Source organism: Alosa alosa, chromosome 24 (assembly GCF_017589495.1).
Source record: "Alosa alosa isolate M-15738 ecotype Scorff River chromosome 24, AALO_Geno_1.1, whole genome shotgun sequence".
In the NCBI taxonomy this organism is placed as follows: Eukaryota; Metazoa; Chordata; class Actinopteri; order Clupeiformes; family Clupeidae; genus Alosa; species Alosa alosa.
Window position 1 is genome coordinate 3,446,856 of NC_063212.1, and position 13,674 is coordinate 3,460,529.

Genomic DNA, 13,674 nt, shown 5'->3' on the forward strand with positions numbered 1-13,674 from the left:
TGTAGTGGTGGTGGTGGTGAGGTGGTGGTGGTGGTGGTGGTGAGGTGAGGGAGTGGTGGTGGTGAGTGGTGAGTAGTGGGGTGCTGAATGTATTGGTGGTGGTGAGTGAGTGTGGTGTGTGTGTGGTGGAGGTGGTGAGTGGAGTGCTGAATGTATTGTGAGTGAGTGAGTGAGTGAGTGCTGAATGTAGAGTGAGTGAGTGGTGGAGTGAGTGAGTGAGTGAGTGCTGAATGTATTGTGGTGAGTGAGTGCTGAATGTATTGTGTGTGTGTGAGTGAGTGAGTGAGTGAGTGCTGAATGTAGAGTGAGTGAGTGAGTGGAGTGCTGAATGTATTGTGTGTGTGTGTGTGAGTGAGTGAGTGAGGTGAGTGCTGAATGTAGTGAGTTGTGAGGTGAGTGAGTGCTGAATGTGAGTGAGTGGTGGGTGAGTGTGAGTGAGTGGTGGTACTAAATGTATTGTGTGTGTGTGAGTGAGTGCTGAATGTATTGTGTGTGTGTGAGTGCTGAATGTATTGTGTGTGTGTGTGTGTGAGTGAGTGCTGAATGTATTGTGTGTGTGTGAGTGAGTGAGTGCTGAATGTATTGTGTGTGTGTGTGAGTGAGTGGTGAGTGCTGGTGAGTGTGTGTGTGAGAGTTGGTGAGTGAGTGGTGAGTGTATTGGTGGTGAGTGAAGTGAGTGGAAGTGCTGAATGTATTGTGTGTGTGTGCTGAATGTATTGTGAGTGAGTGAGTGCTGAATGTATTGTGTGGGTGTGTGAGTGAGTGCTGAATGTATTGTGTGTGTGTGTGAGTGAGTGCTGGAATGTGTGTGTGTGTGTGAGTGCTGAATGTATTGTGTGTGTGTGTGAGTGAGTGAGTGAGTGCTGAATGTATTGAGTGTGTGTGGTGAGTGAGTGAGTGCTGAATGTATTGTGAGTGAGGTGAGTGAGTGAGTGAGTGAGTGAGTGCTGAATGTATTGTGTGTGAGTGAGTGAGTGCTGAATGTATTGTGTGAGTGCTGAATGTATTGTGTGTGTGTGTGTGTGAGTGAGTGAGTGCTGAATGAGTGCTGAATGTATTGTGTGTGTGTGAGTGAGTGAGTGCTGAATGGTGAGTGAGTGAGCGAGTGTGCGTGCTGAATGTATTGTGTGTGAGTGAGTGAGTGTGTGCGTGCGTGCGTGCTGAATGTATTGTGTGTGTGTGTGTGTGAGTGAGTGAGTGTGTGAGCGAGTGAGCGAGTGAGTGTGCGTGCTGAATGTATTGTGTGTGAGTGAGTGAGTGAGTGTGTGCGTGCGTGCGTGCTGAATGTATTGTGTGTGTGTGTGTGTGAGTGAGTGTGTGTGAGTGAGTGAGTGAGTGCGTGCTGAATGCATTGTGTGTGTGTGTGTGTGTGAGTGAGTGGTGAGGTGTGTGCGTGCGTGCGTGCTGAATGTATTGTGTGTGTGTGTGTGAGTGTGTGTGTGCGTGCGTGCGTGCTGAATGTATTGTGTGTGTGTGAGTGAGTACTGAATGTATTGTGTGTGTGTGTGTGTGTGTGTGTGCGAGAGAGTGAGTGAGTACTGAATGTATTGTGTGTATGTGTTTTTTTTGTTGCTTGTGGCCTAATGGGGCCTGTGTGTCCACAGCGGGCTACTGTGTGATTACGTACATCCTGGGTGTGGGAGACAGACACTTGGACAACCTGCTGCTCACTAAAACAGGTAACACACTCCTGAACACACACACACATCTCTTTTACACACACAGGAATGAATATCCTTCCTCAAGTGGTTTTATCAACTTAAAAAAACACATCAGTGTCTTTCCACAAGTACACATATTTTTTTTGTAAACTCTCTCTTAACAGCCTCTCTCCGTCTCTCTCAGGAAAGCTGTTCCACATTGACTTTGGCTACATCCTGGGCCGTGACCCCAAGCCTCTGCCCCCTCCCATGAAGCTGAGTAAGGAGATGGTGGAGGGCATGGGGGGCATGCAGAGCGAGCAGTACCAGGAGTTCAGGAAGCAGTGCTACACCGCCTTCCTACACCTGCGCAGGTAACTCACATACGCACCTGCGCAGGTAACTCACATATGCACCAGGCTTGTGCCAAATTTTTAAATTGAATTGAGAATGACTCCTAAATTCCAATGCAATTCCTGAATTTGAATTGAGGTCAAAAACAGGATGTAGAATTACAATTTGAATTTGAATCAGTGTTACGCTGCCTTCCTAGACCTCCAAAGGGAACATCCACACTCACACAGGCTCAATGTTTTTGGTGTGTCATTACAGATACTCCAACCTGATCCTGAATCTGTTCTCTCTCATGGTGGACGCCAACATCCCTGACATTGCACTGGAGCCTGACAAGACCGTGAGAAAAGTGAGTTGGCATTTGAGTTTTTATCTTGCTTGCCTGCAGAGAAGTTGTGAGAATTACTGCATACGTGTGGTTGTCTGTGGTGGTGATTGTGTGTGACTCACCTTTAACCTATGTAAATGAAAGCCCCCCCCCCCCCCCCAGGATTTAACTAACAGCTCTGTTAAGAGACTGATACTTTGAACTCATAGATCATAGAGCATAAAAGTCTTCTCGCTCTCTTGTGTGTAGGCTCTGTTGCATTTGTGTTCAAATGTAAACAAGACTGAGAGCATACATGACTCGATTTTAATTTTTAACTGAACAAACATGTTTATATTTATTTAGCAGATGCTTTTGTCCAAAGCAACTTACAAATATAACAATACAATAGTTAAAATGAACTGTAAACAGCTCTAGAACATCATATGAGTGTGTGATATGTGACCTGACCTTCTGGGCTCTGATATCAGGTTCAAGACAAGTTCCGATTGGACCTTTCTGATGAGGAGGCAGTGCACTACATGCAGAGCTTGATTGATGAGAGTGTGGGGGCGCTGTTTGCGGCAGTGGTCGAGCAGATTCACAAATTTGCCCAGGTATGGAGCTTGCATGTGTTTGTTGCCAAAAATCTGCAAGTTACTGCTCAAGAGTGTAAACCTTGTAGTTAAAGTTCCTTTCTCTCATGTGGACAATGTGTTCTGCTGATGTTGATAAATCATTTTTATTTATAACACACTTTACATCAACTCAATGACCTCAAAGTGCTACAGTGCACCTAAAACAACAATAAAGACTTTGATGTTTAAAGTGTGTTTCAAAAATGTTTGTGTCTGTGTGTCTGTTCAACAGTACTGGCGTAGATGAGCAGGACTCCGCCTGATTCGGGCTAATTGACAGCTGCTTCTATAGCAACAGAAGAACTCACTGCAATCATGAACGAACAAATGAAATAGAGGAAGAAGGCAAACGAGAGCCACCGTGCCAAGATCCAATGAAGAAGTGTGGACTGCCAACTTGAACCTGAGGATATCTCTCGGTCTCTCTCTCTCACACACACACACTAACAGTGCCCTGACTGCTTCTGAGTGTTTTTGTACATAGGATAAATTTGTAATATAAAAAACCTGTATGAAACTGTTTATGCACAAAGAACAGCCAAATAAAAAGACTGTGGAGACAAGCGTGTTATGGGGCGTGAGGAGTACAAAAGGTGGTGTAGAACTCAAGAGAACACACGTAAATAATTAGGTTTGGGAGTTAATATTAAGTGTAAATATTTTTCCACACTGATAATTTGACAACTTATTAAAAGACAAAAGCATACTGCAAATGTCAAAAGACTTTTAGTAAGAAAGTTTTACAAATTGGGTTTTTTAAACACAGATGTACTTAAATATGCCTCAGAGTGCCTCTGCAAATTTTTTTTTCTGTCATCTGAAATCATTCTAAAATAACTTCAGAAATACCCTGAATATAAACATTTTCTAAAATAGCCTAATATTTAAGATTAATATTTTATCATCTTAGAGATGTTGAAATCTGAACTGAAATCAGAGAATAATAATAAAAATGTGTCAAAACAATCTTGACAGGATGAGAAAAAAACACCTCGATGAGCCTTAGGTGGTTAGCCACACGCTGTATAGAATTCATTTGAAGAGGACTTGTCACCATGGTTTCATGGCCTGTGCATTGTGGCTAGAGTGCAATGACACCCTGGCTCTCTCACTTCTGTTCTGTTTGGGCATGTGGTTAAGTTTTTTGAGCCGTGTGTAACCCTATTCCGTTGCTATGAAAGCTGTCAACAAGAACCTGACATTTAAGGTTTTTCCACCTTTTGTTTTTTAAATGGCTAGTCATTAGTGGATATGAATCAATAGTGACCAATATGGCACTTTTTAAAGGTCAGCTCATCACTATACAATGCCAACCATGACTTTTTCTCCCACACACAAAAAAAAACTGCAAGTTGAGCACATGCTCACACAAACATTTTCTCCCCTCACACACTCACATCAGCGAGCCCGGCCACAGCTAGCTCTGTGGTTTGGATTTCCACCCCAGTGAACGCTTCTGCTCCTCACGATAGGTGTTGTTCATCTCCAGCTGAAAGCAAATCAAGCATTAACACTTTCTTCTGCAGGGGTGGCTTCCGACTTGTTGATTAATGTCTTCAAGTTGCCCGTACTCCCCATTATTTAATTTAGCTTGTAGTTGGGATCCGCGTCATTTCCCAGAAAATTTCTGCTTGTGATTTGCACATTTGTATTTTTCCACTGAGGAGCATTTTGCTGTTGAATAATTACAACAAAGGGAGACATTCATCCAGCTAGTCCCTACACATCAGCTTCGATCACATCTAGAGTAGATTAGGTTCACCTAGGAAATGTCCCCCACCCCCTCCATTTCTCCATGGTACATATCAACTTCGTCCTTCCTAGTGGAAATCTCACATCCGGACTGTACCATTAATCCTTCGTGGAGGTAAACCCAGTCCCCCTCCTCACCCATCCCCAGTCTCAGAGAGCTAAGCGGGATCCCTACACCATCTAGGAGAGACGTGAACCCTTCCCCATGTTGGGGTCCCCTGTCTGTCTGCACCTCGGAGTCCCAGCTGCCCTTTCGAAACAGGGGGGTCTGAGGGACCTCCAGGCCTTCAGGCACAGACCCCCCACTTCCAGAGCCACGTGCGTCCCAGGGAGGGTGCTTGGGGAAGGCGCTGGAGTAGTACTGGTGCTGGCCTGGGCTGGGTGCTGGGAGCTGGGTGGCGGTGGGCTGGAAGTCACAGCTGCAGAGGGAGATGATGGAGGGGCTGTCCTTGGCAGACAGCACGCCAGCAGCCACAACAGGGACGGGAAGGCCGGACGCGGGCTCAAGGAGACCTGCCTGGAGACACACACATGCATGTATCTGCACATGTACATATGCACATACACATATATGCAAAAAAGTAACTGTTGTGATGCATTCTTGGCTGTTGTCATTTGTAAATTATGTGATCACTCACTTTATATGTGTGTGTGTGTGTGTGTGTGTGTGTGTGTTCTTACCTAAACTGACACAAGATTCTCCATAGTGACTAGGACTGGTAGGAAGACTAGTGTTCCATGGTTTATGTGTGTTTTGTGTGTCTTATATGCCACAGGATGCCAAACGTTCAATTAAGTGTCTACCTGCCTAGATGTGCAAAACACACTAATATCAATATAGTGAATGTGTTCCTGTCTGGTATGGGTGTGCGATCATATCAGTTATCAGGTTATTGTGTGTGTGTGACTACCAGTGATCGTGGGAGGCGGTACTCTGATGTGTGTGTTTTTCGTCTCTTCAGGTATGCAACCACAAGGGGTATGAAGAAACAAACGCTCAATGCAGTACCCAGCAATATGGGCCTCAGGTCTGGTTAGACACACACAAGCCAGCAAAGAGATACAATTACAAACAATATTATTCACTGTGTTTCTTATGAGATTGATATCATTATAGTATTCACTGCGATTCCTATGAGATTGATATTGTTATTTGAATAAACCTTTCATGTTTTTTACAATGGAAAAATAACATTTGCTTGTGTTTTTAGTAATTTCCTATGCACTTTACTATGGATAAATAGCATGTTTTGGCGTGTGCATTTAGTACCACAATTACTGTCTGTAATGTCCTCAGCTTGAGGCTCATACAACTGTTATGGGCTATTCATGGGAATTCAAACGGTGTGGTTCATACATCTGAAATTACTGTAATGATCATATTTCCTGTAGGTTCCCTGTTTTTTCCTGCTTACCTACAGGAAGTGTGTTTAGCTGTTGGCAGACCGGCTGAGAGGTGGCAGAGGATCTGAAGGTGGCCACAACACAATACTCCTGACCTGGAACCAGGCCTCCAAATTCTACACTGAACTCCTTGTCCTCGTCCTCATAGCTCACGGATCCGGTGCGGGTCTGAAGAGAGAACGAGCGAGCACAGTAGAAGATGCTGCAGGGTAGGTATGACTCACCTGTTTACCTTGTACCTAACTAATTCATTCTTTTATTTATTTACTTACTAAATTACTATTTTTAGGTGTTACTTTACTTTAAACTGATTATTTTAAATTGTTTATTTTAACTGTTTATTGATGTCATGGTAAGCTGCTTTGGACAAAAAAAGTGTCAGCAAAGATCCATAAACATCCACATAAGCATACACAGAAGCCAATAAGAAGAAGCTCCACTGCATAAGTCGGAAATGGATATCAAACTTCTTGTGGCAAGATGAGCTTCAACATGAAATGGAAATTTGCTTAAAAAAAAAAATTAAGTGTTAGAGAGATAGAAAATAGAGAATTTTGTCAAGTAGGTAAAATAAGATAAAAGCAGATTGAATGTAATTACATTGCTGATTGCTGTTCCCATAGCAATTCTAAAATGAAGTGAAGCACAGTGAGAATGTCAGACAGACACGGAGTGAAAGATGGAGACAGAGAGGGAGTGAGTGAAATGGTGCTGGAGTGAACGTTGGTTCCTACCTCCCTCTCCGTCGGCCGCTGTCTGTTGAACAGGGTCACCGTGACAGCGCTAATATCAGACAGTATAAACAACACGGAGCAGCATCCTTCTGAATCGACCTGACACAGGACCTCAGGGGCACAGGGAAACTTGACCTCCACTACAATATGCGGTGTCCAGACATCTCTGCCACGGTCCTCAACCCGCAAAGACAGAGAGGGGGCACTGAATGCTCCCAAATCTGGCCAGTTGGCTGGGTGAAAGTAGAGAACATTCATTGTTTGTCTCACTATTGAATTAATCCTCAGTGCAAAATTCCAGGTAAAGCATAAGACTGAGGACAGAATAAGTTCAGCACGGCCCAGTGTATACATGTGGAACTATAGACCACAACAGAACAGTGCCCAACAATAAAGAGAAAAATCATTCAGTAATAGAGAGGGGGAGGTAGGGATTGAGAGAGTGATGAGGGAGAAAGAGGCAGGAGGAGATAATCACTCAGGTCATATGAAAGATTGCACATCCAGTGGACGTGCCCGTGCCATTCCTCCACTCCCAGCCGGACGTGGTGGAGGGTGATCTCAGTGATCTCCCGAGACAAGTCGCAGCTCAAAGATGAGATCTTATCACACTGGGCCACAGTTCTCCAGGACTCACTGGGATACTCACTGGGACACACACACACACACACACACACACACACATGAACGTGTCAACACCAGTGCATTTTTTGCGAACAGTGAAAAAAAAAAAAGTTTTGGAAATATGTCCAATTGGTAAATGTGGTCAAGTGTATCTTTCTGATCTTGTGGGTGTGAAGTGAGAGTGGTTGTAGTTATGTATATGTGTGTGTGTGTAAGTGTGTGGGTGTGTATGTTTGTAAGTGAGGCCCCACCGGCTTGATGGACTGAGTTTACCTCCAGCCTTCCAATCCTCCACCTCAGCCCCCCCTCCCCATTCACTGCCCTCTTTCTCTAGTTTAAAGCAATCACACACCCGCTCTCTCTCCCCTGCCCTCTTGTCCATTCACTTCCTCATTAACACACACACACTCCTGTGGATCTCTGTTGCTTATCTTACTCTCCTTTATTCATAAGCCCACTTTCGTTTCCATCTCTCCATGGCTAATGCCTCCGCCCTCCTGTCTTGCCCCTGCCGCTTTACTTCCCTCCACTGAGTTTTACTTTCTATTGTCAGCAATTGATACTGCCCATCTCTCTGTCTCTCTCTCTCATATACACACACACACACACACACACACACACCGTTTCCAGGTCTGTTTCAGATTAAATGTACTGTATATGCAATATGACATTTGACATTTACAGTTTCAGATGACACACACACAGATTGCCCCAATTTGCATATGCGTCTATATTATTTTTCTATTGTCCCAAAAGATGCCTTCAGTCTGGAGATAAAAATCATAAACACACACATCCTCCATTATGTTCTGATCTGGAATTATGCTTTTTTTTTTTTTACACATTCTCTTACTTTTGCATCTTGATTTCAACTCTGAAGGTGGTATTTGGCATGAGTCCAGTGCAATTCCACTGCAAAAGCACAAAGAAATCCAGCACACTCAACTGAGTGTCACATTTACCCAAAGTCAGATCTGCAACACACAAACATGCATACACAAAGGCATGTGTAGTTTCAGATAAACGACAAATTTAACTGGTCTGGGGAATTAGCCAAACCTTTGACCTTTGACCTATTACTGAATCATTAGCATCGTAACAAATCACTTGGTCCTTTTATCTTGCAACTATGAACAGACAGAGCTTAAGCAAGTCAAGGTGTTTACTAAAAATGCATCCAAAGAAAATCACATCTTCAAACTTAAAGCCAATTTAATGTGCTTGGTTTGGTGCATTTGATTTTCGTGTGGCATGGTTTCATCAGCCAAATAAACTTATACATGAGTGCACGTGAACACACACACACACACACACTCACCTATGTTGCATAAAGCCCAGGACAGATTCAGCCAGAGAATCCCAATCTGGACAAACCTTGTCAGCATGGCAATGCCAGGACCACTGAAGCAAATTGGCTTCCAGTGAATGTGTGCCTACACCTGACAGTCTGAGTCACAGCAGCAGTGTAGCAGAAACCTAGGAAACCACTACCTCCACTCATACTCATGAGTGCGCACGCGCCGCGCACACACACACACACACACACACACGGAAACCCCAGGGGGGTGTGAATCAGTGCAAAACTAAAACTAGAGAGTTCCGTTGAAATGAAAGAATGCATCGATTATGACTAATTACTTGAAGAAACAGGTTTCTTGAATTTCCCCTGGGGATCAATAAAGTATCTATCTATCTATCTATCTATCTATCTAACATGAAGGAGCAGATATCACCATCTGCTGGTATCCATATTCAATTTTGAATCATTCATCGAATATAAAATACATTTTAAAATACATTTTAATTTTTCTTCTGTGCTTAAACTATATGGAGTAAGATCTTCATATCATGATGTACATGTATGAATGAATGTACACAACACACACAAACACAAATAATCACACATTTCTGAGGATTGCTTTCAGGCAGAAAACGACTCTAAAGAAGGCAAGTCAAGTCTCTTTATTTATTCAATTCAATCCAATCCAGTCATGAAAACAAAATAAATTTTCCCCATCTCAAAAAACAAAAACAAACAATTCAATAATATTTATAATGCAGGTGCTTTAGAAGAAAATGCAGACTGTACAACATAAATTCAAACCAGCGCGCTCACTAAAGTCCATAAAGTCACCCTCACACATTCTTCTGCGCATTCAGAGCTGGGCGTTTACTTGTGGGCGGAGCTGGACAGAGCAGTCCCTGATTGGCTGTGGCGTCTCTGTTGAGATTTTTATAGGCTGCCGTGGAGCGGGAGGTGGGCGTGCGGATGCAGAGTGACGGCAGTCTCAGACCAGCCAGGCAGCAACCGGGGCAGGAAATGACCTCATCGTACTCAGGTGAGGGACTGTCGAACGGAGTCTGGGTGCTGCTCGTGGGGGTGGGGTGGTAGCCGTTGGTCCCACCTCCCCAACCCACAGGCCGTGTGATTGGGCCGTTGTTGTTCTCATGAGTGTCTGAAGGGAGGGCTATTGGAGAGGGGGGAACTCCAACCATTTGAGAGAGACTCCACTCCACTACTATCTAGTGCGCCAAAAGGAATGTTATCATCTAGATTCAAAGGTCTACCAGCACCCTCTAGTGCCTTAAAGGGAGTACTGCAGTCTTTTGGAGGCTGCTTCTCAGGGTCGCCTGGAGTTCGGGACGTAGTGCTAGTGTCCAGGTGCAATTGTTTGTCAGCAGTGCCCTCTGGTGGTTCAGGGGAGGCCCTGCAGTCCATCGGCTCCCCAGAAACGTCAGTCTCCTCTCCCTCCCCCTCCTCCTCCATCACTAGTTCCAGGGAGGGGAACTCTAGGCCAGAGTCCACTGGGGCCTGTGCACTCGTCCCCTCCTCCCTTTCTCCGTGCTCCCCACCCCCCTTTCCCATGCCTCCTGGGCTGCCTAGATCCACGTCTTCCACTGCCCCAATCAGAGTCTCCCCATCGGCCACTGCCTCCTGGATTTGGTCCGCAGCAGCCGTGTGACGTATATCTGCAACGGTGCTAATGAGCGCTAGTGCTAAGCTCTTGGAGCGCGGGTCGTCAGCGCACGAGTCCAGCTCCATCCCATGGGGTATGGCGTGGACAGCTGGACTTTCAGCGTCTGCCTCTTTCCCCACACGGGGAGACCGCTCCACAGGCCTGGCTGGGTCCACGTCAACTCTGTCTGGTAAGATGCCACATGCAGTGCTTTCGTTTGCTGAGTCCGTCTCACGGTCACTGTTTGGAGCGCCCGTCCTGTTCTCGGTGGGGCATGGTGGCGGCGCCCCGTTGGGCAGGAGGGTAAGAGGGGGGTTGCACGGCAGCGACTGGGTGCGCCGGTGGGCCCTCGCAGAGTTTCGCCCACAGTGGCTCGGGTCGGACTGGTCGGGGGGCGGAGGAAGGTCAAAGGTCAACGAGATGACAGACTTGCTGGGCGTGTCGAAGAGTTTGATCCGGCCCCCCTTCAAGTCTTCTCTCTGGGAGAAGGGGTTGACCCGAGTCAGGGGTACTGTCTGGGGAGAGGGCTGGGTCAGTCGAGGGGGTGTGGTCAGGGACAGCATGTCTGATTGGCTGTAGGACAGGTGAGGGTCACCAGGGCAACAGAGGGACCGCCTCCTCTCCATGGTGAGATCAAGAGAGGCTGTAGCGTCTGCTAAAGGAGGACAGAGAAGGAGGGGAAAAACTGCTTTACAAACGGCTGAAGTGGAGGATTGGAAAGCTGAAGGCAACAAATCACACACAGCAAACACCCAACAAAACAAAAATACACCAGTAGACCATATACCAACATACCATACACATTTACCAGTTAGACCAGTTATTTACAAAACTTTTTTTTATTGTTCAAAAAAAAAAAAAAACACTGGAGTGGACGCGTTCATCCTGTGTGTGTGTGTGTGTGTGTGTGTGTGTGTGTGTGTGTGTCTTGGCGTCGTCACCCTCTTTATGAGGCAGCTCATCTCGAGCTTCCCCCTGCCCCTGCAGCTCTTCCAGCTCACACACCAGCGTGGAGAACGAGGGACGACCTGGAGCATCCATCTGAGGGGAGAGAGGGAGGAGAGGAGCACACTCCATTTCCATTACATATTTTTTAATTATATTATATTATATATATATATATATATATATATATATATATATATATATATATATATATATATATATATATATATATTATATATATTCATATTTTTTAATTACTGGGCCTCATTTTACGTTGACTTTACTTGCACTCCTAGGCTAACTAATAAGGACCGAGAGAGAATCGGATTCAGATTGTGTGTGAGTGAGTGTCTGAGTGAGTGAATGAGTGAATGAGTGTGTGTGAGTGTGAGATTGTGTGAGTGAGACTTACACTGCAGCAGACAACAGCCAGGGCAAGGAAGCCTGGTGGGCAGTCCCCCACCATAAGTTCAAACGCTGCCACGTCCAGCCCAAAGTCCTGCAGACGTGAGCAATCACACCAAATAAAAAGCCATTTTCAAACACACACAGAGCTAGTGTTTAGCAATCATTCATTAATTCATTCAATCAATAGAGATCAACACAGATTAATTATATCGCTTGACTTTGGGAAAAGAGCCAGCCTGGCTACGACCTGTACGAAGGACAGCTGGATATCCACATCCAACTGCTACGTCATGATGCCCCGCCTACTCCCCTCAGTTACCTTAAAGCAGGATCAGATGCCCAACAGAAACCCTTCACTTGTAATCTGCATTGTCAGCCAGTGTATCCACATTGCCTTTGGCAGATGGACGAGGAATTGATGTTAAGTTGACTGATGAGCATCGTATTCTGACATAACAGTTGGATATGGGTGTCCAACTGCATCGTCCTACAGGTCGCAGTAAGACATGCTTGGCTAGAGGGGCAGGAAGAGGTATTGGCAGGGAAAGGCCACCAGAGATCACTGTGGTGAAACCAAACTCTGTATTTTCATTTGTATCCACCGAATTACATTGGTCCTACTACTGCTGCTTCATATGAAATCAACCCGTGCCAAATTACAGCACCGGAGACACATTTGGGTGAGCAAGGAGATCTAGTGTGGCAAACCATTACAGATGTAATATACTTTTGGCCACTGCATCATTTGGCGTTGTTGCGAGTTTTGTTTTTCTGACCCAGTGTACTGAAATTATACCAAAATTTTAAAATTTGACCATTTTAGCACACACATTCCACATCGACATAAATCTAAAAATAAAACCGCAATGTGCGGCTTCTGACTGGTTTTGCCATGGAGTCACAAATATAAAATTGTGCCCGATTAAACTTGGCAGCCACCAATTTCTCTGGTCATGACCCAGCTGTTACTATTACATATTTAGACAGAGTGAAGTATACACAAAAGGGTACTGTTGGGCACTGGTGTACCGGTATTGATACTGATTGAAATGTGAAAGATAATGAGGGTACAGGCCTTAGCCCAAAGCTATATGCATTTAAGGTGCACTTGGTGAATCATTTTTAGTTCATTACCAAGCATGGGCACTTTGCTCATTATGTAACCTGCATACATCAGTTGGAGATTATGATCAGTATTATCAAGGGGCAGAGTTGAAACAGAACCATAAAGTTCATCTCAGTCCTGGATCAGGCCAGGGTTTCATTTCATCCAGCTAATGCACAGACGGCACGGCAGAACAGCAGCCTTGCTCCACTTATTGGCTCGACTTTGACCAGTACTGAATGTCCATTGTGTAGTTGCTACAAAGTTTCCAGATGATCCAACATTATTTGCTTCTATTAAATTTTATAGTCTGATAAGTACAGAATGCACACAGCACCCCCATCGGTTTCTTTATACTAAATGTTTTCCCTTTACAGGATGATTTGGACACCAATCCTGGTAGATAGGAATCAATCATCTAGTCCATCCACTTAGCATGACTAGTAGAATGTCCAGTGCCCCACAATGCTAGCATGCACCAGGTACCACTCTGAGGTGCTAAGGAAGCCTGACTTGGGGTCATTTTGCACACATACACACACATGCCAAAACTGTACCAGAATTTATTTGCTTCCTGGGTGCTGTGTACATGATTTCCCTTATCCAATATCAAATCCCACCATAGAAAGTGGAGCTATCTGCACAAAATCAGCCAAAATGGGCTCAAAATAACCTCTGCTATGTCTGTGTAGACCAGAGGGGTATTTCACAAAGGCAGAATTAAGACATCCAAGATAAGTGATAAAGCGAGGTTTGACATAGCGTTGTCTGGTCATCCTAGCTCAACTCATTTCACTAATGCCAAT

General features: G+C 44.9%; 3 protein-coding genes across 3 annotated transcripts in view; 1 reads left to right on the plus strand and 2 right to left on the minus strand.

The window, feature by feature from the left end:
* pik3c3 (phosphatidylinositol 3-kinase, catalytic subunit type 3) overlaps positions 1–3,502 on the plus strand; it is a 17,201-nt gene extending 13,699 nt beyond the window's left edge. The window contains exons 22-26 of the mRNA XM_048237032.1: positions 1,605–1,679; positions 1,846–2,014; positions 2,253–2,343; positions 2,793–2,918; positions 3,172–3,502. Coding sequence (XP_048092989.1) covers positions 1,605–1,679; positions 1,846–2,014; positions 2,253–2,343; positions 2,793–2,918; positions 3,172–3,186 — 476 coding nt within the window. The 3' untranslated portion in view covers positions 3,187–3,502. The remainder of the gene's footprint in view (positions 1–1,604; positions 1,680–1,845; positions 2,015–2,252; positions 2,344–2,792; positions 2,919–3,171) is intronic.
* A 442-nt stretch (positions 3,503–3,944) lies between these two features.
* LOC125289925 lies at positions 3,945–7,087 on the minus strand. The gene is made up of 4 exons (XM_048237033.1): positions 6,830–7,087; positions 6,107–6,263; positions 5,603–5,721; positions 3,945–5,208 (listed from the first exon to the last, which is right to left on the minus strand). Exons 1-4 carry the CDS (start codon positions 7,085–7,087, stop codon positions 4,702–4,704), a joined length of 1,041 nt encoding a protein of 346 aa, XP_048092990.1. The 3' UTR covers positions 3,945–4,701.
* Positions 7,088–9,400: 2,313 nt separating this feature from the next.
* Positions 9,401–13,674, minus strand: part of tesk1b (testis associated actin remodelling kinase 1b) — a 30,377-nt gene continuing 26,103 nt past the window's right edge. The window contains 4 exon segments of the mRNA XM_048236724.1: positions 9,401–9,914; positions 9,916–11,065; positions 11,352–11,451; positions 11,768–11,854. Of these exon segments, the coding sequence (XP_048092681.1) occupies positions 9,590–9,914; positions 9,916–11,065; positions 11,352–11,451; positions 11,768–11,854 (1,662 nt within the window). The 3' untranslated portion in view covers positions 9,401–9,589.